This window comes from Trichosurus vulpecula, chromosome 4 (assembly GCF_011100635.1).
Source record: "Trichosurus vulpecula isolate mTriVul1 chromosome 4, mTriVul1.pri, whole genome shotgun sequence".
Classification (NCBI taxonomy): Eukaryota; Metazoa; Chordata; class Mammalia; order Diprotodontia; family Phalangeridae; genus Trichosurus; species Trichosurus vulpecula.
The window spans coordinates 163,085,966-163,111,119 of NC_050576.1; the positions used below are offsets into that span (position 1 = coordinate 163,085,966).

At 44.5% G+C, this 25,154-nt stretch overlaps 1 protein-coding gene across 1 annotated transcript; it reads right to left on the reverse strand.

The window, feature by feature from the left end:
- Positions 1-1,291: 1,291 nt before the first annotated feature.
- On the reverse strand, positions 1,292-21,583 carry CHRNB2 (cholinergic receptor nicotinic beta 2 subunit). The gene is made up of 6 exons (XM_036755981.1): positions 21,520-21,583; positions 17,852-17,997; positions 17,520-17,564; positions 15,165-15,274; positions 12,938-13,922; positions 1,292-2,830 (listed from the first exon to the last, which is right to left on the reverse strand). The coding sequence occupies exons 1-6, from the start codon at positions 21,581-21,583 to the stop codon at positions 2,660-2,662; spliced, it is 1,521 nt and encodes a 506-aa protein (XP_036611876.1). The 3' UTR covers positions 1,292-2,659.
- Positions 21,584-25,154: the final 3,571 nt, after the last annotated feature.

Below are 25,154 nucleotides of genomic sequence, written 5' to 3' on the forward strand. Positions count from 1 at the left end.
TTCATAAGCTTTAATAGACTGCCAAAAGTGGGAACCCATGACAAAAAAAATGGAGAACCCCCAATCTAGTCTTAACTCTGACTGCTGATAAAAGGCCAAGAGTGACTTGCCAGAAGTCACAGTCTCAAGTGCCTGAGCTGGGAGCCCACCCCGGATGCCCCACGTCTCCAAGGACACTGTTTCTTCTACTACCACCATCCTGGGTTTGAATTCCCAGAACTGATTCTTAATCATCTGTGTCACCCTGGCCAATTCATTTCAGCCATTTATTAAGCACCTACAACGTGCACTACATTTACCAGGGGCTAGTGATACAATGACCAAAAACGAAACAAACCCCTGCCCTCAAGGAGCTCCTGTTTGTTGTCACTTCACCTTACTCGGCATCAGTGTCCGCATTTGTGAAATGGGAATGTCCCAAGAGGCTCCAGAGAACTCCCAGCCCACCCCCGCCTCGACCACTGAAGCTTTAGGGCGTAGTGACCGCATGAATCCACTAGAGGGCAGCACTTGTCCCAGACCCAGCAGCCTAAACTGCGGCCAGAAGGGTGGTCCAGGGCAAGAACTAATCGGACGACACGTGGAGGTCTGTCCAGCAGCCCGGGAGGGGGACGGGGAGGGGAGAGTACTGCTGAAACTGTCATCACACGGCTGTGATTTCGACTAGTCCGCCGGAGTTCTGTAAACTCCCCACTCTGCCGATGGAGACCCATGACCCTGCTGATAACAGTGATTATTTCTGTTTGGATCGGAAGTTTGGGGTTTGGGATTTTTTTAAACTGAACAGACTAGTAAGAAGCTTGCAAAGGGGGCCTAGCCCGGTCTAGTAGAAATTTTCTGGGACTAATTCCCAGAAAAGGTCATTGTGGGTGACCTGTTATTTCTTATCTTGTACTCCCACAGAACCCTTTTTTGGGGTGGGTAAAGCATACGTATGGGGTGCGGGTGGGGCCCTCGTACCAGAAGAAGGGTGTTTCCTCCAGCCACTGGCAAGAAGATTGCCAAGGTAATTCATCCCTTCATCTCCACCCATTCAGATCTCAGCCTCATATCTTCACCTCTGAAGAAGTATAAAATAAAATAGACCCTCTGGAAACAGAAGTTGGGCCAGTGCCCAAGTCTGCCGGTGTATACAGACTGACATACAGAGTGAGCCCCGGAGAAAGCATGCAAACTGAAATCAGCCTGGGGCCAAAGTGGAGGTATTCTGTTACCTAGGACAAGGGCCCACCAGTGCCATTCTGGCCTCCACCCAACCTCCTGAGCTATAATCAGGCTGGAGCAGCTGCAGACAGCAATCCAGGTCAACTGCAAAGTGGGAGGCAGAGTCCAAAGGGATGAAGAAGGGAGCCACTGGAGGAAGCAGAGCTTCAGGCCTTCTTAGAGTCCCACCAGGAGATAAGGTCAGGTTTGGTTAGGAGGGAGGGAGGCAGAGCTAGAAGATGAAGAGGTCCCGCTCTCCTCTCTCCTGGTTCTCTGCTCTCAGATCCTCGATAAGATGCTGAGACTAGGTCTACATGAGGTGAAGAGAACCAAGAAATCTGATCAATTCAGTGAAAACACTCAATTCAGCCTCCTGGAAAAAAATTTATCAGAGACTGACTGTGAGAATCTTATAATTTTTGTACTTTTTCAGTTGAGGAGGCAACATCAGTGACCTTAGCCCCTAAATACTCCTCCTAGGACCCTGGAATTCTAGAAACGCATCCAGATTGCCTTTGTAAGTTCAGCCCATCCTGACACCAAGCCATCCCCTCATATTCCTTCCATCCCAAGGCAGATTAAGGGATGAATGAAGTGGTGAATTTGGGGTATGTGACAAGCCAGAAGGTAGGGTCAAGGTTTCTGTCATCCCAGAAATTGAGAGGGCCCAGAAAGCAACGAGTGGGATGGTGCCAAAAACTTCATCTCTCTACAAAAGGGAAAAAGGGGGAGGAGGATGGGCTTTGTGTATCGATCTAAGGGCACACAGAGGTCCCTTAGACTTAGATCCACTGACCAGTTTGTAATGCCTTGCCGCTAAACCCAGCAGTAATTAGTACGAGCCAAAAGTCTGCTCTCAGAAAAGAGGGTTGCACAGACTCTAATCCCCATGCCCTACTCTCTGGAACTATCTACCATTTGGTCAATCTAACCAAGAACCAGAAAAGCCTGCTTGTATCTGTATACTTCTCTCTTCTTTCTCCCCTTCAACCCACCCTCACCCTGTTTTTTCACATGATCTGGAGACAATTTATTTTGGCAAGGACAATGAGGCCTCTTCATTTGGACTCAAGGCCTTTTCGTTTCTTTGTCTTTTAAACTCCCAGTAGAAGTTCTGATTTCAGTTCATTCCTCTCCTGCCATCTCTACTCCTTTATTTCTCAGCTGGCATTTGTTATCACTAGCTGCTTACAGGGCCCCAGAGAAACAAAAGGTTGGGGAGACCAAAGAGGAGGCCAAACCAGCCAAGTTCCGTAAGCAGCCCAGAGGTTAAGCCTGGGAGGAAGAGGAGCAATCAGTGCTTGACAAAAGAGAGAGGATGGGTCTCTGGAGGGGAGCTTCTCACTCCCACTCTTCCCTGTCTGCAGCCAACCCCACCAACACCACCACTACCACGGGTCCTCCATTATGGATGGGCTGAGGCGGCTTAGGTTTGGGGGCCAGACAGGTAGTGATCTCACTTGGAGCTGGAAGCTGGGTGGGCCAGGTGGAAGAAGGTGTTGGTGGCGTAGTTCTGGAAAAGCGGCTGCAGGAACATGCCGATGGTGCCAAAGATACAGACAAAGACAAAGATCCAGAGGAACAGGCGGTCAATCACCATAGCAACATACTTCCAGTCCTCACTCACCTGGGTGAAGAAAGAGAGGAGGAGGGGGAGGGCAGAGGGTCAGGGATGAGTGGTGGGTGAGGGCACCTCCCTGCCTTCTCCTCCCCATCCCATATAAGAGGCTTGGCACCCAGGCTCCACCTCTAATAATAAAAATGATGATGATGATGATGATGATGATGATGACCATTGTAGATAGCCTTAAAGTTTACAAAGCACTTTCCTGTTAGCTCAGCAGTATCCAGGGACTTACTTGTCATTCACAGTCTCAGAGATGGAATTTAAGCCTAGGTCTCCTGACACTACATCTACTCCCTACTCCGCAAAGCAGGGCCATCTCCCACAATGGGCAGCAGATGGATCTTGGTTTGTTTGTTTTCCAAAAGTCAAGTCACATTTTGTGGAGCCACACAGATGGTCTGAGAGGCTGAACCGATCCATTAGAATCACAGAAATTTGAAGCTTAAAGGGGCCTCCAAGGTCAGATTTAGAGCAGGAAAGGACCTGAGGGAGAGGGTCCTCCAGTCCAATCTCCACATCTTACTGATGGGGAAACTGAAACCCAGAGAGGTTTGAAGCAATCTGTCCAAGGTTATGCGGGTAGTAAATACCAGAGTCAAGATTCAAACCCAAGCCCTTTGACTCCATGTCAAGTGCTATGATCCTGTAGTAGCATCATAGAGGGAAAGAGTGCCAGGTTTGGAGTCAGGAGGACCTGAGATCGAATCCTTCCTCTGATTCTAACTGTGGACAAGTCATCCAACCATTGTGAGCCTGCTTCCTCAGATGTAAAGGGAGAATAATAACGCCTACTCAGGGTTCTTGTGAGCATCAAATGAAATCATGTGATTTATAATAATACAATTTCTATTTATAGAAGATAAAATAATAATATAATTTATATTATAATATTAAGCATTTGGGAAACCTTCAAGTGTTAGCTGTTATTCTAGATTTAGAGCTGGAAAGGAACCTAAGATATCTAGTCCAGGCTCCCTCCATTCACATCTAAGGAAAAAGAGTCCTGGAAAAATAAGCTGATTTGCTTAAGTCCACACAGAGAGCGAGAGAGTAGAAGCAGGATTGAAATTCAGGTCCTCCAACTACCACGATGCTTTGGTGGTATAACAGAGAAAACAAGAAACCCAGAAGCAGGATGACCATCATTTCTCCTTCTCAACCCTGACCTTCCCTGGATCTGTTTTTCCCACAGCTCATTCCTCCAATTCTCATCAGTGTGGTCAGAGCCAGGATGGTACATTTGTGTGGCCTGGGCAAATGGAAAATATTGGCTCTCGGGTGTTTTTTTTCCAGAGTGTGCTTTTGCCAGAACACGTGAGATTTGACTTGGAAAAATAAGGACCTACTGGCCATGGAAAGAGCAAATTAGGAGTTGCCTCTAAGAACCAAATGAACAAACAACCTTTAAACATGTCCCTTGCGCTCCCAACATGTTCTTCCCCAGGCAGCTGCCCACATTGTCTCACCCTAGTTCTGGTTTAATGTTGGTGCAATTCATGAAGGAATATAGTTATCATGTCCTTGAGCCTTGAACGTGGAGGTAGAAGACCTGGTTTTGCAACCTGGATACCCCACACACTAGGTGTGTAACGTTGGGCAAGTTGCCTCATCCCCAAACCTCTTCTTCCTCCTCAGGAATACAATCCCTGCCTTGCCTATCTCAGGGTTATTGTGTTACTGATCAAATGAAACTATGTACATAAGAGTGCTTTGTAAAATGGAAAGGCCTATATAAATTATTGTTATAACTTGCACCTCATTGGCAGTATCCCAGATGTGTACCATTGACAAATAACTGGAGATGAAGAGAGCTGTTAGCCTGAGCTCCAGGCTCCAGAGTGGCTTGGTGCACAGTGAGGTTTAAGAGCCAAGACTGCCTCTCTCTCCCTAGCTCTTCCTTAATTAGAGAGGATCTCATCAATCACTTAGTCTTGCTCATACCTGAAAAGGAATCTCTACAATATCCCTGACAAGTGGTCATCCAGCTTCCACTCAAACACCTCTAGTGTCTGATAGGGAACACCCCCTACATCCAGAGATAACTTATTTCAGGGATTCTTAACCATCAGTTCTTTTTTAAAAAAATCCATCTTGATAACTGTATTTCAATACAATTGGGTTCCTTCGTAATTCCATATATTCTATACATTAAAAATATTATTCCAAGATGGTGTCCATAGGCTTCACTGGACTGGCAAAGGGGCCTATAATACACACACACACACACACAAAAGGTTAAGAACTACCGGTTTGCTTCACTTTTTTGAGATTGTGTGGTATCCCCATGATTCACAGCCATATAGCATCACTGGAAGAATACTAATGTGTTTAAAAGGTAAGATTTTTGTTTCAGGGAGAATCTTGTAGTCATCATCAAAAACACTGTACATTTTCCTTATACCATTCAGCATGTTCTTTTCTCTTGTTCAATCTTGGGGCCTGTTCATTTTTAATTGGTAGTGTCTATCCAAGGCATATATACTGATGAACCAGATCTATGGGTTGTGTGTCATAGTCTGGGTAACAGGCATTCTTCATTCATTTGATTTTTCTTGTGTGGATAGTTAAGCTGACATCTGGAATGATTTGGATCTCATTAAAGAGGCTACGTAATGGTCTGGATGTTACAATAAGTATGATGTCATTCACAAACTGGAACATCCAGTGGGCCTCACAGCATATCAGGAATCTCTTATCCATATATACTGTCCTGAGTATCCTCTGTGACAATGGAAAACATCTCTAGCAAGCATATGTCTACCTACTTTATGTCTTGATGCTTGATATTAATCATAAGCACCTAGACGACATAACGAAGAGAGGCCCGAACCTGGAATCAGCAAGACACCTGACACATTTAGCTTCAGATCTAGCTGTGTGACCCTGGGCAAGTCACTTAACATGTGCCTCAATTTCTTTATCTGTAAAATGGGATAATAATAGTACCTACCTCCCAGGGTTGTTGGAAGAATGAGTTAATATTTGTGAAGTGCTTTGCAAACCTTAAAACTATACATGCTAGCTAGTATTATTGTTTGTTTTAATAATGATAATAGGAGATGATAAATACAACCATCTCATATGTTTAAAAGTATTTTGTATAATCTTATGGGAAGCACCTTGTTGAATAAAAGCCTTTAGGGATGTATTTTGGTGTCTCAATCATATAACAAACAATAAACATAGTGTCCCCTTATATCCTCTGTTGTTCAGCTGTTTTTCAGTCATGGACGACTCTTTGTTGACCCATTTGGGGTTTTCTTGGCAAAGATATTGGAATGGTTTGCCATTCCTTCTCCAGCTCATTTTATAGGTGAAGAAACTGAGGCAAACAGGGTGAAATGACTTGCCCATGGTCACACAGCTAGTAAGTATCTGAGGCTGGATTTGAACTCAGGAGGATGTCTTCCTGACTCCAAGCCTGGCAATCAGTGTTTGATAGTGCACTGCACCACCTCGTTGCCCAAAATACTTTAGTGGTTTGCCATTTCCATCTCCATATTCTCTGCATCTTTTGGCTAATTTGTTACTGCAAAGATGTGGTCCTCTGTAGAATATTGTTTCTGCAGGCCTACATATTCCCTTCTCGTGTTTTTACCAAAGATGCTCATGATACAGTTGTAAAGAAATGCTATTCTCACAGTTCCCCCTCTTTTTTGACAGTAATAACATCTGTGATTTTTTCCAATCATTTGGTTTCTTTTTCAAATCTCTTGACAATCAATCCCTCGACACCCTCAAAGTTGTGTCTGATCCCAGGGTGGACCCACTGTGTGTCTCTTTGGTCTGATCCAGCTGCTTCTCCCGCCTATATTTTCTTTAGGGCCATTTCTGCTTCTTCATACAGCTCATTGGGACTGGGATGTTAGAGTCCAAAAGTCATCATCCTACTGCCTTTGGTGGAGAATAGGGTTTGTTAAGGAAATCTTGAGGGATCTTTCCAATTATTGCCTCTTGTCCCTTTTCCAATGTCATCCTTCAATGTTCTCAAGATGATCCGGCTTATTTGGGACTCATGGAAAGTTTTCTATTAACTCGGTCTTCCCTCTCCCATTTCCCTGTTTTAGGAGATGTTGCCGCTCCTGCTCTTCCGCCATCCTTCTCTATTAAATGTATAAATGAGTAAATATTCTAATTTGCCTTCCCTACCTCTCCGGTCAGCATGGAATTCAAGCATTTGCCAACCGAGACAGTTTCTAGGCTCTTCTGGCCTATTCGTTGTGGCAATGGCTTCATATTACTTAGACTTCTTTCAGAAATAGCGGTAGTGGATGTCAATAATTGTTGCTGTATCCAGTTCCCATCTATAGATTAAGCAGCTCAGATTAGAGCTATTTTGATGATATACCGTATCTTCTAATTTTTCTCCTTTTGTTTTCTAATTTGGCATTGATTTTTATCTTTGGTCGAAGAAGTCCTTAGTCTGTCTATGTATAAGTAGCTAATTTTGAAAGATTCCTACATTGACAACCATTTGTTTTTCTTTGGAGCATAATTAATTTCTTTTTGATGAGCAACTAGGTAGCACAGTGGATACAGCATTGGGCCTAGAGTCAGGAGGACCTAAGGTCAAATCCAGCCTCAGACTCTTACTAGCTGTGTGACCCTGGGCAAGTCACTTAACCCTGTTTGCCTCAGTTTCCTCATCTGTAAAATGAGCTCGAGAAGGAAACGGCAAACCACTTCAGCATTTTTGAGAAGAAAACCCCAAATGGGGTCACAAAGAGTGAGACACAACTGAAAAGCAATTCAACAACAAAAATTTCTTTTTTAAAAAAAATATTACTCGGTGCTTGCTGTGTCCAGTGCATAATGACTCTCTTCTTGAACAAATTACATATAAATATACACACATACATATGTACATGTAAACATACATATATATCATGGATGAGGCTTTTGTGTAGACTAAAAGCCTTTAGCCCCTTTGATTTCTTGATCTGGAGTCAATTTCCCAACATATTTTTCACTGTCCTTCTATGCCCACTTTTGCATTGAAACGACCGAGTATCTCATTGAGTGTTGAGTGACTCAATAGATGATGTGCTGGGGCCTGGAGTCAGAAAGACCTGAGTTCAAATCTAGCCTTAGACACTTACTAGCTGTATGACCTAAGAGAGTCATTTAACCTTTGTTGCCTCAGTTTCCTCAAGTGTAAAATGGGCATAATAATGGCACCCACCTTGCAGTGTTGTTGTGAGGATCAAGTGAGATGATATTTACAAAGCACACAGTAGGTGGCCTGGCACATAGTAGGTGCTATATACCTGCTTATTCCCTTCCCTTCCCTCCTTCAAAGGACCATAGAATGATATATTTAGAGCTGGAAGGGACCTCAGAAACCCCTGAGTCCAAGCTGCCTTATTTTTATAGGTAAGGAAACTCAGAAACCTAAATGGGGATAATGATCGCACTTACCTCCCAGGGTTATCGTTAGGATGTAATGAGATAATAATCATAAAGCATTCAGCACAGTGCTTGGCACACAGAGAGTGCTATATAAACGTTAACTATTATCATTGTGATGATGACGATGACCGTGATGATGATGATGATGTGACTGGCCCAGAGTCACACCCCTAGCAAATCCCTGAGGATTTGAACCCGAGATTTCCTGCCTCCAGGTCCAATGCCCTGTCCACTACATCCCACTGCCTCTCTGAATTCTTTTTTTAATTTAATTTAACTTTTCCCCCAGTTCCATGCCTCTCTGAATTCTCAAACTGTCTCTGCCTCCTCTTTTGGGAAACAGGCTCTGTGCATAAGCTGCAATTATCTTGACAAAGTGGTCTTTTTTTACAAATACACATGCTAAGTACACGATACAAAGGGACGGAGTGATATTTCAAATGATATTTCTTGTCTTTCTACACAAGATGACACTAACTCTGTCAACTCCCTTATTTGCCTTTCGCAGGAGAACTCGTGAGCTATCTTCATTTAGGTGCAAATTCCCTGTATCTCCTGCTTTCATTTAAAGCCATGGCAACAATAAGGTTTACAAGGTACTTGAGAAATATCTCTGACGTGGATACCATTACTATCCCCACTTTACAGGTGAGGCAGTGGAGGTAAAGTGAGGTTCAGTGACTTGCCCAGGCAGGGTCTTCCAGCTAAAGTGTCTGAGGCAGCACTTGAACTCAGGTCTTCCTGAATACAAGTCTAGTATTCTTTCTACTCCATCAAGGTCTCTTGAAAAAAAAAAAACCAGCATCACTTGACATGATTTGGTACCAGTACTGTCCTCTCTGCCTCTGTTAAAGCAATCTAAAATTACAGTAGCTCTTTTGGCAGCTAGGTCTCACTGCTGCCTCACAAGAAGCTTGGGGTCCACTAAAATCCACAGCTCCTTCTTCAGTCACAAGTTCCAGGCTGTTCCACGGCACTGACACTGCTTCCCTGAAAGATTTACCTCACCTGACGATTCAGCAATGCTCTCACCTCCTCCCCACCAGTAGGTAACCTGTACTCTGCCCCTGGTTCCCCTGCTTCTGACAGGTGCCCTTTTGGCTTATCTTTCCAGGGACGTGGGGGCAGAGAGGCCTAGGAGTCATCTTCCAGACCTCTCCCCACCATGGGGAAGGAGCTGCCCAGTGTACCTTGCCCCTTTCCAGCTCTCAGTAGAACCAAAGGTGCTCATGGGCTGGGTAGCACCCTCTATGTGCTAGGAGTGGGCCTAGTCACTGCTAACATTGTGGGGGGACTTCGTACCTCTAAATGTGCAAGACACCCCACTCCTTCCTTGGTTTGGCCACTTACCTAACCTTCTCTCAGACTAGCAAAAACACAGTTTTCTGCCCTTTTCATCATTCACTGCTCCTTATGAAAAAGACCTCAAGGAAACGCTGGACCTTACACTTGCATTGGGGCAACTGTGAAGCACAGTGGATAGAGCACCAAGCCTATAGTCAGGAAGACCTGAGTTCAAATCTGGCCTCTGACCCTAGCTGTGTGAGTCACTTAGCAAGTTTGTTGCCCCTACTTGGCTCAGTTTCCTCATTTGTTATGTGGGGGCAGTAGTATTCTACCTCCCCGGATTGTTGTGGGGATCAAATGAGATTGTAATTACAAAGCTCTTAGTAAAGCGTCTGTAGATGTTGGAGGTAGCTTGGTGGCTGGGTCTGAAGTCAGGAAGATTCGAGTTCAAATCTGGCTTCACTTCGTAGTGGTGTGACCTTGGGCAAGTCACGTAACCTCAGTTTGTCCCAATCCAATGGAGAAGGAAATGGCAAACCACTCTAGTAGCTTTGCAAGAAAACGCCTATAGACAGCATTGGCATGGGATGGTCCACAGGGTCACAAAGAGGAGGACGTGACTGAATGACCACAAATATAAAAGTTGGGTATTATTACTATTACTACGTGTGTCCCCGGGCAAAGTCCTTGGCGTACAGTATAAGAGCTTAATAAATGCTCTGTCTCTCTGTCTATCTATCTGCTCTCCCAATGGTCAGTTGCCTGGAAATCTGGAGCCCAGTGACCCCAGAAACCACAGCCTCATGGAGCATATACCTTCCTCATTGCACCCCCAATTCCCCATCACCATGGCATTAGTCAGGTGGAAATATTTCCTGTTCCCATGACAGCTGGCTCAATCATGGACTGACATCAGCAAATCACCAACATGGATCTGAAAGAGAAGGCTGTGACCCATATCAAGATTTGTAATGTTAATGAGATTTGAAGATCTTCCCTGCCCATTAATAGGCCTCATGTGGAGCCCATTAAGGGAATCTTGGTGAGAAGAGGCTTGTTTGTAGGAGGGCTCACACCTTTTGCTAATTAGACACTGGGTCAAGAGGGTTGGGATGGCCTCTGGCTCTTAGAAGTGTATGTGTACTCTGAAGTTAGCATTTTGCTTTGGGGGCTCACTCACTGGAAGAATGTTCATGGGATTTGGCCAGATGAAACTCTCGGTAGCCATTAAGGAGCCCCTCCTCCCCCCCCTTTGAAAATGCATATGTTGGTGCTTCTCTCTCTGGTAACTATATATGTACAGTTGGATCTGTCTGTTAATCTGTGCTAATTTCTCAGAGAGTTAGAAGCCTTGTCTGTTGATCTGTGCTATTTTCTCTGCTTGTAATTTCTGCTTATAATCTGTTTATATTTTCTCTGAATTTTGGGGTGCTGACTTTTCCCCTGAACTAAGTGAATGATATTTTTGTTTAATTAAAGTAAGATTGTTGACCCCTTTAAAGTTGCTTTCCTTTAGAAAAGCAGATCAAAGAACCCGTGCTAGCAGCCCTCCTCAGTATGGTAGCGTGGTTGCCTTTACAAGATAATGGACAGTGTGGTATAATGAGAAGAGTGCTAGATTTGGAAAGAGCCCCTTAATTTCAATCCTGGCTCTAGCACTTACTTCCTATATGACCTTGATCAAGTCACTTCCTGTCTTGGTCTCAGATTCTTCCTTCGTAAAACAAAAAGGGTGGTGGGGGGGTGAATTTAGACTAGATTATCTCTTCCTTCCCCTACAAATTCTTTGAGTTTAAAAGATGGCGCTAAGAGGTCAGGCTGGGAGAGCAAGCTTAATGCAGGAGAGAGTGATTGCATCAGCAAAACTGAATCCATCTCCCCTGAGATTCTAGGATTGAAAGTGCCTGTGCAGAAGAAAATTCCAGAATAGTACAAACTCAGTGAGAGATGAAGGGTAAGGGCAGAGGAAAACGATGAAAAATGCCTAACCAGCAACCAACATCCTTGCTTCCACCCTCAAGGTCCCTGCCATAAATATTTCATAAGGCTGCTATCCCGGGTAGCAGTTGAATAGAAAAGGGATATTAGTTTGGGGAGATGCCCTTTTCTAGCAGGGCCAGGAGTGGGTCTTTCCTAGAGGGATGCACCTCAAGAGATTTCTACCACCCATTCTTTCCAGGGCTCTCTTTTATTTCATATCCAGTAGAGCACAGAAAGTACAGAATCTCCATCTGCTCTTGGAGTTGTTGTTCCATCATTTCAGTCATGTCCGACTCCTCGTGACCTTGTTCGGGGTTTTCTTGGCAAAGATACTACTAGGGTATTTGCCATTTCCTTCTCCAGCTCATTTGACAGATGAGGTAACTGAGGCATACAGGGTTAAGTGACTTGCCCAGGATCACACAGTTAATAAGTGCCTGAGGCCAGATTTGAACAAAGCAAATGAGTCTGCCTGACTCCGGGCCCCATCCCTCTGTCCACTGAACCACCTAGCTGAAGGAAGGGGGAGACAGATTTCACTTGCTGAGAGAGATAGGTAAAATGACACACTGCATTCTAGAAAACTGCCTTCTCCCTCTCTTTCCTTTACCCCAACTTGAACCATCTCATTCCACTGTTGCTTCTTTGTGGATACAGATATATAGGGGGCAGTCAGATAATTCTGTATCACTCAGAACTCAAGGGCTGACCTCTGAAGGAAGCCATTCCAAACTAACCTTGCCTACTGACCATCCTGATAGTAAAGTAGGTGAGACATTGGATAAGGAGACAGAAGACTGGGTTCAGAGTTTAGCTCTACCACTGGCTAACCATGTGGCTTTGGTCAAATCCTGTTCTTTCTCTGCCTCTCAGATTCCTCATCTGAAAAATGAAAGCTTTGGACTAAGGTCCCTTTCAACTTCAAAATCTCAGTATGATCTGTGGCCCACTTTTTGTCCCACCCTTTACTGTACATTTATAAATTTTGTGGTTACATATTTCATAAGTTCACAGATTTAGAGCTTAAAGGGACTTCAGACACCATTTGCTCCAACCCCCTCATTCTACAGATGAGGCCTCGAGAAGATCAGTGACTTGCCCGAGGTCATCTGGGTAGAAAGTATCAGACCTTCAATTCCAACCAAGTTCCTCTGACTCCAAGTCCAGCATTATTTCCATTTCTATTGATTGTACTATAACATTTTGACCTTCTTGAAGACAGGGATAGTTTCTTTTATATGTGTATATTCACACGTATATCCAATCCAGCATAACCTATAATGTATCTTATGAGTGCTAAAGAAATTTGACCAAATAAATAAGTCATTAAGATGCCTCCAAACCCCCACCCTGTCTATAACTCTTCTATCCCCCACTTGCCAAGGGAGGACCTCTACTCCTCCAGCCCCCTTCCAATCCCCACACACTCACGCTTTGGTCATCGTCCTCACTCCTCATGTGATCAGCAATGAAGCGCACACCATCTACTGCCTCCTTGAGCCCACAGCCACATGGCCCAACAGGGCCTGCTCGCCCCCGGAAGCCATTGGCTGACTCAGCTGACTCATCCCCAAAAACTCCACCAAACTCTTTGACAGAGGCCTGGTTGACAAAGCAAGTACAGGAATTGGCCCCCGGGGCATCTCGGAAGAAGAGCCCCCCACCACCTTCCTGCTCCCGCTGCCGCCTTCGTTGCCTCAGCCGCTGCCGGGCACAGTTCTGGCGTGGCTGCTTCATAAAGAGGACGGCAGGTAGCTTCTCCAAGAAGACAACTTTGACCCAAGGGGCCATGGTGTGGGTGGTAGGTGATCGGTGGTGCACATTGAGGACGCAGACACTGGTGACGATGGAGAAAGTCACCAGTACCATGGTGAACATGAGGTACTTGCCGACCAGCGGCACATCCAGTGAGGTGGGTGGGACAATCTTGGAGATGAGCAAGAGGAAGACAGTGAGAGCCAGCAGAACAGAGATGCAGAGTGTCATCTTCTCACCACAGTCAGAAGGCAAGTAGAAGACCAAGATGGCAAGGGAGGTGATGAGGATGCAAGGAATGATGAGGTTGATAGTGTAGAAGAGAGGCTTGCGGCGAATGATGAAGTCGTATGTGATGTCCACATAAGTGGAGTCATCTGGATTCTCATTCCGCCGCCCAGGCAAGGCTACAATGTCCCATTCGCCACTGGGTGTAAAATCATCCAAGTTGGCAACTTCACTCTTCAGTACCAAGTCAATTTCTGTGCGATCATAGGTCCAGGAACGGAACTTCATGGTACAATTCTGCTGGTCAAAGGGGAAATGCTTGACCTCGATCTTGCAGGCACTCTTGTAGATGGCAGGTGGAAGCCAGAAGATGCTACCGTCATAGGAAACCACAGCATTGGAGTAGAAGGAGACCTCATACACCCCATCAGCACTGCAAGAGGATTGGGTAGGGGGGAAGATGAGAGGAAATCAATCACATCTCATTTCTTCAGAGACCCACCCTGTCCTGGGTAACATAAATTGGATATCTAGAGGGAGAAGAAGATTCAGTTCCTGCACTGAGGAAGCTCTTAGTCTCATGAGACAGAAGACACCGTCACCACACTCATCCTCCAAGGCACAGGGGTAGACAAACAAGAGCAGATGATTCAGCCAGATGGTGTTCTCAACATTAGTTGAGGGAATAGGAAAGAATAGGGAAATGGAAGGGAGGGGGAACAAGGACCAGTAATCAGTTTTAGGAAGGTTCTCTGAAGGGAAGGGAGGGGGAACAGGATTAAGAAAGTGTGTGTGTGTGTGTGTGTGTGTGTGTGTGTGTGTGTGTGTGTGTGTGTCTGTTGCTTAAGTGAGAGGGGAGGATAGAACTGCTAGAGGAGCAGGCAAAGGCGGCTTATCTAAAGCAGAGAAAACAGCCTGTGGGAATTTTCCAAAGTGAAAGAGGATTAAGGGCAGGTGTGGGTCATTCTTTGCATAAAGTGGAGGGAGCTTGATAGTGTGAGCAAAGTGGATTAGAATTTGAGGTGAGACCCAGAGGAGCCATGGGATCTAGGCTTGGAAACTCCAAGCAGTGGAGTTTCAGCCATTTGGGAGATGCGGAAGGATGAACTTATTAGAGAACTGGGATTCTTGCCCCTGGGCATGGGAGAGATTCCTTGGGGAGAGGAGAAGGGACCTCCAGAGGCCCTTTGTTTCCCACCGCTGACTCCTGAGGAAACCCTACCTACAAGTCAACAGGCAAGCATTTCTAACAGTTTCTCTCCTTCCACCCCACCCTCAACATGTGAGTGCTAGCCTACTATGAGTTTAGGAGCTCTGCATTCTAATTTTGCTCCTACTATTAATTCCAGTTTTGTTTTGTTTTGTTTTCCTGCAAAAGGAGGGGTAAGGGAAGGCAGGGTGCTAAGCTGTATGACTAGTAAAGTTTCTTCCAGCTCTAACAGTCTGAATAACCAGGAATCATTCTTGGCTATAGGAGTCAGAGGAGCAGCTCAAATGATCTCATTTGTCAACTGATCTATACCTGCGCTTGCTTGTCTGTGTCACTGTCTATATGCTGGTCAATTTATGTTCCATTCCCTTCATCTACCTTGAACCAGTTTTTTTTAAATTTCTAACTCAACTGGGTCTCCTACTGACATTCTCCTTCCCTCCCCATTGCCTAAGGGCTACATACTTGTTGTAGAGAACAACATCTGGAAGCCAGATGTGCTTGGAAGGGAGCCGCACTTTCTTCATATTGTCGAATTCTTCTGGTTTCCAGGTAAGCCGGTAATCTTCCCACTCCTAAGGAGAAATGCCAGAGAAGTGACCAGGGAGAGAATGGTCATCCCAATAACAGAAAGGACTGGGGGAGGAACTAGAGGCTGATAAGGAATATAGTAAGAGGAAAAAGAAAGGCAAGAAGTAGGGGAAAGCTACATCTCCAAGATATCTTCTGCCATCATCCCCTTCTCCTTTATCTCGAATGTAGAGGTTGGCTCTTCCACTTACCAAGACAAAACATTTTAAATGAACAAGTGATCCCAAACCACCCCACATTCTCCAGCAGATTGCTTCTTCCATCATCCTCACCCTGTCACTTCTATTCAATCTCTCCCTATCTTCTGGCTGCTTCCCCTCTGCCAATAAATATGGTCATGTTTCCCCCATCCTCAAAAAACCCCTACTTGGTCCATCCATCCCCACTAGCAATAAACCCATACCCCATCTCCATGTTATGGCTAAATTCCTTGAGAAGGTCAGACCTACAATAGATACTTCCTTTCCTCAAACTCCATTTGCAACTCTCTACAATCTGGTTTTTGACCTCATCATTCAACTAAAACTGCCCTCCCCAAAGTTACCAGTGATCTCTTAACTGCCAAATCCAATGGCCTTTTCTCAGTCCTCATCCTTCTTGGGCCTTCTGCAGCCTATGACACTGGGAAAGACCTTAACTTAAAAAGGCCAAGGTCTCCCACTGAGTCCTGACCCAGATGGCTCCAGAGGAGAGAGTGAGGCTGGTGACATTGCACAGCCCTTCTTCACTTAAGTCCAATTCACTTGTAAGTCACGGCATCATCTTCCTGATGTCATGGTCCTCTTTGAGAACAAAGGACAAATAACAACAATCTTCTTTTTCTCTAGGTTTTTGTGATAATATCCTATCCTGATTCTCCTCCTACTTGTCTGACCACTCCTCAGTCTTCCTTGCTGGATCTTTGGCCTCGAGGCCACATGTGGTCCTCAAGTGTGGCCCTTCGACCAAATCCAAACTTCACAGAACAAATCCCCTTAATAAAAGGACTTGTTTTGTAAAACTTGGACTTAGGCAAAAGGCTGCACCCAAGGACTTAGAGGGCCACATGTGGCCTTGAGCAAGTTCCTCACCCCTGGATCTATCCTTCTCTCCTCTGACACTGCCACCACCCTAGTGCAGACACTCATCATGGGTGGACTACAGCAATAGCCTGCTGGGTGGGTCTGCCTGCCTCAAGTCTCTCCCCATTCCACTCCATCCTTTACTCAGCTGTCAATCTTTCTAAAGTGAAGATCTGCCCCTGTCACCCACTTATTCAATAAACTCTGGTGACTCTCTATCACCTCCAGGGTCAAATATAAAATCTGTTGGGCATTCAGTGCCCCTCACAATCTGGACTGCTACCTTTCCAGTCTTCTTACACTTTACTCTCCACCATCTACTCTGCAATCCAGTGACTTGCTGGATTGCAGATCCCTTCTCCTTGCTATTGTTTGCACAAGACACTGCATCTCCCAACTCCAGGCATTTTTACTGGCTGTCCCCCATTCCTGGAAGACTCTCTATTCTTCTCACCATCTCCTGGCTTCCCTGGCTTCTTTCAAGTCCCAGCTAGAAAGCCTTTTCCAATCCCTCTTAGTGCTAATGTCTTCCTTCTGTTGATTATTTCCAATTTATCCTGTCTACATCTTATTTGTACATAGTTGTTTGCATATTATCTCCCTCATTAGACTCCAACTCCGGGAAGCAGGGACCATCTTTTGTCTTTTTGTAGTAATCTGGCCCATAGTATGCACTTAATATATGTTTATTGACTCACTATCTACCTCCCCCTCAATAAAACTGTTCAAAATCCAGATACTACAGTCACTGATTATTCTCTCCCTATCAGCTGTGGCATAATCTAGGGATACTGAAGACAACGGACAGGTAGCCAAGAGACAAAAGAGGTCCTGGAGCCCATAAGACAGGCTTGGAGGAGGTCATTCATTCAATAAACATTTAAAAGGGAACACTACACAGTGAAAGCGCTAGGAGAAATGCAAAGCTGAGATGCGGACAGGGTCCCTGCCCTTCGAAGCTCATGATGAATAGACTCAGACAATACACAATATTGTATGATAAACATATTAGAGAATGAAGTATGAGGGGAGAGGGTAATTGTGATAGTGATTATAGAAGTAGGGCAAGAAAAAAAGCGACTATAGGAGGACAGAGGAAATGGAAGGAGAAGAGACATAGAGTCTGAAAAGGAGAGGGGCATTGAGAGGAGAGCACTGGGTCACTCACCTGGGTCAGCCAGACATTGGTGGTCATGATCTGCTCCCGCTCATGCTAAAACAAAGGGAGCCCTTAATGAATATTCTAGCCCGACCTCTTCCCTACCCCTCCCAAGTAAATACACATATGCCCCAGGACCAAGTAGAGAAGACCTGCTGACTTCAAGTACCCAGGACAACTCCCCAGAAAGGAGACGTGTGGGAGCTGTATGCACTTATGTGCACAAATCACACCAACAGGTTGAACTTTATCAGGTGAGAATCCACCCTGTCATCCTAGGGAGTCCAGGAGCACAAAGGGGAGCCTGAAGAGCCAGGGAGCTGAGACTTCTTCTGACTTACCACACTAATGAGCTGGGCTAGTGATACTGTAAGCTGTACAGTCACCAGCTCAGAGCCATTGGTGGCTGGTCGAATAAGCTTGTTGTAGCGGGCAGGATCCAGGAGATGTTCCACCAACCTTTCCTCTGTGTCTGTAGCCAGGACCCCTGGGATAGAAGGAGGGAAAGTGCCTGGGTAGTCAAATGGATTCACCCCCTCAGGGAATTTTAGGACCCCTCCCCAAGCAACTGACAGGATGCCAAGGTAGGCAGAGCATAGGCCCTCAGGCCACAACTCTACCCCCCTTTCCCCTTGATCTTCTCTCTTCCTGAGAAAAGTACAAAATGTATACGTAATTTTAAAAACTTTTAGTATCTATAAGAAATAATACAACTTAATAAAATACTATGTCATACTAGATAAATGACCAGTATGTAAATGGTTAGTTTTCGAAGAAGGTAACATATATTGTAAAAAAATTACATAAAACTGTTCCACTGTTTTCATAATCAGAAAACTGCAAATTAAAACAACTTTGAGGTATAACTTAATTAATAAAAATTAAAATAATAAAATTCAAGGTTTGTGGAGCTGCGGGAAGATATTTTATTACAATGTTGGTGGAATTATAAATTGATGCAGTCTCCTTGGAGAGCAATCTGGAAACCTACAAAACTGATTCCGTCCTTTGATCTTACTACTAGACTACATCATAAGAATTCTTTTTTGGTGGTGGTGGGGAGGTTGAACCTGTGATTTCACTAATATGGCAAACTCCCTTCCCCCATACAGACTGGCAACTTGTCTGTAACTCAGAGTCTCAGGGAGCTACCTGGGGCACTAAAAAGTCAAGGGACTTTGCCCAGGGTCACATAGACAATGTGCTTTCACAAGCAAGACTTGAAAGCAAGTTTTTCTGACTTTAAGGCCGCCCTCTATTTATTCTGCCAATGCTGCTTCTATGAATCCAACAATCTGAGTTCAGATCTCTGTTGAAAAAAGAACTATTGTAAATATATGTGTATATGTATGTATGTATGTATATTTGTTTTATTTTCAATAGCCAAAAAAATATGGAACCCATGTATTCATGAATAAGGAAGAGCTAAATAAATGTTGGGACATCTAATGATGAAGCATGCCTCCCACCTCTTAGCAATGGACTATATGTAGATGCAGAATGAGACATATTTTTCAGCTACAACCAATATAACACAAATTTCCTTTGCTTGACTATTCTTTTATCGTAAAGGAGGGTTTTAATTAGAGAAAGGAGAGGTGAGGAGAATGTGAAGGGGCTAGTTCTGGTGATACAACAAAAAGAAGAAAAAAAATTAATGAAACATTAAAAATAAACAGAAGAGAGCAGAAGGGAGTTCAGAAAGGGATACTGATCAACAAAGCAATGCTGGTAAATTTAATATAGATTTTAATTAAATTTAAGTTAATTAAAATTTAATTTAATATTAATAGAGATTTGTTTAAAACAAACTATATGCAATAGAGTCACAGTTTTATATGTAATCCTCATTTTTCTAGCTTCCCATATGGAAATGTTTGTGTTTGTTGATAATTTTATAGTTCATAATAAAAAAATTAAACATGTCACCCCCCCAAAATTGTGGCATATCAATGCCGCAGAATATATCATTATGGATTACCTGTGCCTGGCACATAACAGGCATTTGATAAATGTCATTGATTGATTGATACAGGTCATAAAAATAAGAGGAAATGTGTTGTAATAGATAGAAGTGTTAATCTGGACCTCAGGAAGACCTGGGTTCAAATCCTGCCTCTGAACCATAGTGGCCATGTAATCTTGAGCAAGTCACTTAACCTTTAGTGCCTCAGTCAACTCCTTATAGCTATAAATTGCAGAGAAGGCATCATTTGGCAATAGTAAAGAAAACACAGGTCTGATAAAAAACCAAAACCAACCAACGAACAAAAAAATCCAGCCATCCAATCAAACAAATAAATAATGGTAAATATCCTGACTCTCATATTTCCTGGATGTGTGACTATGGGTAATTCACTTAACCTCTCATTGACTCAGTTTTATCATTTGTAAAATGGAAATAATATTTGTATAGTCTACCTCATCAAGTAGTAATGAGCAAATTGCTTTGTAAACTTAAAAGCGCTATAGAAACATTATTATAAAGAAAAGAGAAATATAAAAGGACATACAAAGTACTGTTAAGTGAAAGAAACAGAGGGTACCACACCATGGACAAGGATTATAATTTTTAAAAAGCAACAAAACTTTATACACATGAAGATAGAAAAGAGATTGGAAGAGGATGCAGGCTGAATAAGTTGTTATTGTCATTTTACAGATTATGTTTTTTCTTTTATCAAAATGTAAGTTGTTATGATTTTAATTTGAATTTTTATTTGTATTTTTTGAGAATTGTTAGTAAGTGTATAACAAAGAAAAAATTTAACATGTAGGAAAATCCACAGAAGACCACACACTGAGACTCATCCTCCCCAAAAGGGGTCTCTGTACTGAGGGACACAAAAGAGTGTCCCTCAGACTGAAAGAGCCCATGGCAGGGTCTATTCCTCGAGGACCAATGTAAATCTTCCCTTATTCTCCTCAAAGGGTGTAATTAGAACTTGGAACATGTGACTAAAATTTCCCTTTCCTCTGTGTTATGAAGAAGTCAATCACAACTTCTTGGTGATGACAGCAAAAAGCAGATTATCACATCATTCTCACCTTCTGTCCCTCAGAACCCAGCTATTTGTACTGATAACATGTGTCTGTCTGTATGTCCTCTACATCTGTGTTGGTCAACATTAAGTATGGGTTATCTGGGTTTATCTATTGTGTATCTGTTTATGTCTTTGTGTGTGTGCTCTGGTGCCTTGGTGTCTTTGCTCTCTGTACTTCTCTGTATCTGGTCACATGCTTAACATATTCAGGAGGACCTTCTCATTCCAGATTCAGACGTTTCTTGGGGACACATACAATACGAGATTACATGTTCTCTTATCTACCATCTATACACTCTTGGTTACCACATTTTCTTCTCTGACTAAATGCACCACAATCCCTGCTCCTCTCCCTCCCTCCCACCCCCCTTACTCTCATGGTTGCTAGCAGAATCACACATACGTGCTCATTTATTTGTTTCGGTACACTCAACACATTGAGATACAGCAATGTTTCTCACCCCTTTCCCATGCCCCCACCGTCCTTCCTCTTCCATCTCCCACCTATCTTCTGTCTCCCACTAAGAGGGTAGAGATCCCCTCCCTTCTTCCTCTCATCTCTATATGGTGACCCAATTTGAGAGCTGCCTGTGGGGTTAAAATAGCTAGTCAAATCATATCAGGTACAGGATTCCCTCCCCTCTCCCTAAATCTCAGGTTCCTCTCTGCACTCCTGTGACGAGATCTCCCACCTTTCCCGCTCCCCTTTCTCCTTTTACCCTTCCCCTCCCCCCACGGTCCTAATCACAGAATATTACATTTGGAAGAGAGCTTCGAGACTATACCCCACCTCATTTTTGCTCTTGAGACGTCCCTCTCTTCGCTCCTGTCCCCTACATTCTCTGGGGCTCCTCCCCTTCCCCAAGTCTCCCCCAATTCCCCGGAATCCCGGTTCTCCCAAGAGCATACTGCTCTTTCTCCACTCCCGCCCCCTCAGATGTCTCTGGCTGGCTCAGTGTCCTTACCTGGAAACAGCCCGAAGAGGCCAAGGCTGAGGAGCAGCGCCATGGGGAGCGGGAGCCGAGGCATCCCGCCCGCATAGCTTACCTTGCTCCCCCTAGGCTAGCTCACTGCTCCGCAGCCCGCAGGGGAATGCGGGGGTGGGGCGGTGCGCTGTCTGTGGTACTGAAGCCCGGGCGCTGTCCGTGGTGTCGGAACCGGCGGCGGGGGGCGGAGCGGGGGGGTCGGGAACTGGAGCTGAAGATGGAGACGGAGCAGGAGTCTCTTCGGGTGTTACTGCAGCTGGCCTCGTTTGCTGCTCGCTGTGACTGATGCTTCTACAGCTCCTACAGATCCGAGGGTGCAGGGGGCGGGGCTGGGGGGAAGGTTCGGGGGAGGGACCGGAACCTAGCTTATCTCAGCCTAGCTGTTCCCTGGGGGGATCCTAGCCTCTGTCAAAGGAGCTTCCCACTGTTTGGTTACCAGAGGGATAGGATGGGGTGAGCTAAAATCGTTTCCTCCACTCCAGATAAGGGAGGGGTCTCTGCCATTGAGGTGGAGCCACCAACACTGCTAGTCCCGGGACCCCTACCTAAGAAAGTGGGTCTTTCTTGGATCCTGATGTGAATCTGCTCTGGTGGGGGAAGGGGAAGGAGGAGTTGGGATGTGGTGGAGGTTGAGAGCAGAATTCTCCCTACTTCTGATGTTGCCTGCCCAACGTTTCGGGAAGAGTCTGCTGGGGGGCGGAGGAGGGGATAGAGGAGGACGACAGGAAGCAGTGCTAGCGAATCCAAGTAGGTCAGACCTGGCTTTTTAAAATGTGGTGGTAGTGGATAAATTAGAGGAATTAGCAAATGGAGACAGGTGAAAAACAGGGAGGGAGAGAGAAATGAAGAAAGGGAAGGTATGGCAACCCTTGCCAAAACCAAATACTTCTGCTGTTTGGGGCTCCTTGGCTGGAGGGGACCAGCAAGAAAGTGGTTCACACTTTCACTTAATGGAGGAGGCGACGTGCTTCTCACAACCATAGAGGGCTTGTGGGTCACCACTGAAAAGTGAGTAGTTTTCAGAATAATACTGGGGGGTCTTCTTATCCCAACACCTATCTTCCGCCCCAAACCCAGCATCCCCCCGTTTTAGCTTTTAACGGGAAGGGGAAAGAGAAGAAAATAGGGTTTGCCCTCCTGGTCTTCAACTATGACCTACTCCTTCATCTCACTACTTCAGAACCAAGCCCTTGACCTGTTTGTTGCCTAGCTCTAACAGCGTGAAAAAGGAAAATCAGGTCAGATCATGCAGATGGAATCAAAAGGCAGAAAAAAATAGAGGGATTTGCCATCTTAGGACAGGGAACTAAGATTCGTATTTCCATTAGCTTAGCATTTCTAATGTACCCAAGGAACTTGGGGAAGGAGAGTAGGTCTTAACTGAGAGGATGGGGCCTTCAGGGAACTGTAGGAGCTGAGGTAGCTGGGGTACAGGTAGATTCAGTGAAGAGGGAGCAGGATAATAAGAATAATTATCATGACTGCCACCTCTTACATTTATACAGCTGTAAAGCTTACAAAGAACTTTATCTCAATTGAACCTCACAATGAGTCTATGAAGCATGTATTTTTATCCCTAAACTAAAGTTCACAGAAGTGAATTTGCTCAAGTTCAAACAGCTAGTAAGGGAAGAGCTAAGATTTGAATCCTCCTATGCCAGGATAACCAGCCATTTTCTCTTTTCCACCTCTGACTTCCTCCAGCTGAAGACTGGATTGGAGAAAGAAATGATTAAGAGTCATTTCTCTCTCCTTTCTCTGACCAGAGGGGAATGAACTACGCCAGGGGTGGGGAACCTTCAGCCTGGAGGCCATGTGTGGCCCTCTAGGTCCTCAAGTGGGGCCCTTTGGCTGAATCCAAACTTCATAGAACAAATGGATTTGCTCTGTAAAACTTGGACTTGGTCAAAAGGCCCCACCCAAGGGCCTAGAAGGCCATACCCAAGGACCTAGAAGGCCACACGTGGCCTCAAGGCCACAGGTTCCCCATCCCAGAACTACACTATTTGACATTCGTTAACCAAAGAAAAGTCATTAGGGAAGCTGTAGCCTAATCCACTTGCCCAGCTCCTGATGGGACTGCCAGGCATATAAACAAAGCTGGTGATGAAGGGAAGAATCAAGGTTTGAGGCAGGGTGGGAAAAGGTCTTGATCATGTCCCAGAATTCTGTATATGTTCCTAAGGGCCACAGAGAGAGGCTGTGATTGCAAAGAGGGGTTGGGGTCGGGTGTTAGAGGGCAAAACCAGAAAGCTGGGCACTTAAGTAGAGGCAGTTGTTTTTTTCCCCCTCCATGATTCAATTAAATTTTAAAATACTCAAATGGATCTGTGATCTCAAGAATATAGTCATCCTGTATAACAACACAAATTACAAACCATACTTGCCCATTCCGTGCTACTCTTTTCTGTGTCTATCACAAGGGGTTCACAACGATGCTGAGGGGCCCATCTTGAATTTTTTTTGACATTACAGGGATATGGATAGAGCTGTCGATGTTACCCCATACTGTTGCCATATGGCTATACCTTTTTCACTCATGCATTTTTTGATAACAACCTTTATTCCATTTCTCCTTGGTAATTTAGAATCATAGGCATAGAAAGAACTCTAATTTACTTCAACCACCTCATATTACAGATAAAGTGTCTTACCCAAATGTCATACAGGTAGTACTTAGTAGAAGTGGGATATACACTGATCCCCACTAACTCCAAATCCAGTGTCCTTTCACCTGACCACACTCCTTTATTTGTAATGTGTTGAAGCCTGCTCATACCTCATACCTGCTCATGCCTCTTCATTGATCTTTGGCCAATCTTGTTTTCATTCTTTGGTTTGATTAAAAACATTTGGAAATGTCCCCAAATTCCTGGGGTTGGATGTGGAAGGAAGAACCTAAGTGTTGTAGGAGTTGCGGGGGAGAGGAATACAGTGATAGTATGGGTTCTAGAACACAAAGGCAGCGTCCCAGCATATACAAAAGTGTGTGTACGTCTAAACATGTTTGCACAGGCTAATAGGCCTGTGCAGATGTGTATATCTTACAGAACTTAGCCATGAAAAAGAATGAAGAATTAAGAGCTTTAAGACAAAGTGGACATCTGTAATGTCCAGCCTGGAGAAAAGAATACTGGGGTAATCCATGGGAACAAGACTGAGTAAAGGCCTTCAAATGGATGAAGAAACAAAGGGTGATAATCTATTGTCTCTTGAGATGAAGAGGGAATAGATACTTATGTAGCACTACATACTCTTCAGAACGCTTCCGTATACCTTACCTCAAGTTTATGACAGCAGAAAGGATGACGTTCCTGATTGGAATCATAGAACTTAAACAATCTGAGAGCTGAAAGGAATTCCAGAGGTCATTTTGTTCAATCTGTAAATAGAAGCAGGAATCCCCTGTATACCATCCTAACATGATAATCCAACCTCTACTTGAAAACCTCCAGTGATATAGAACTGATGACCTCCTGGGGCAGGCCATTCTGCTTTGGCACAAGCTCTAATTGCTAGGAAGATTTTCCTCACATACAGCAGAAATATGAATCCCTGTGACTTGTACTCATTACTCCTAGGCCTGTCATCTGGCTAGAACAAGGCTAACCTCT

Excerpts from the sequence above, each read along its gene's own strand:
- CHRNB2 (XM_036755981.1), bottom strand. The coding sequence starts at position 21,583 with ATGCCTCGGCTCCCGCTCCCCATGGCGCTGCTCCTCAGCCTTGGCCTC. Across the intron at positions 17,998-21,519 it reads CCTCTTCGGGCTGTTTCCAG|GGGTCCTGGCTACAGACACA; the intron begins GTAAGGACACTG and ends CTTCTATCCCAG. Across the intron at positions 15,275-17,519 it reads CCAATGTCTGGCTGACCCAG|GAGTGGGAAGATTACCGGCT; the intron begins GTGAGTGACCCA and ends ATTTCTCCTTAG.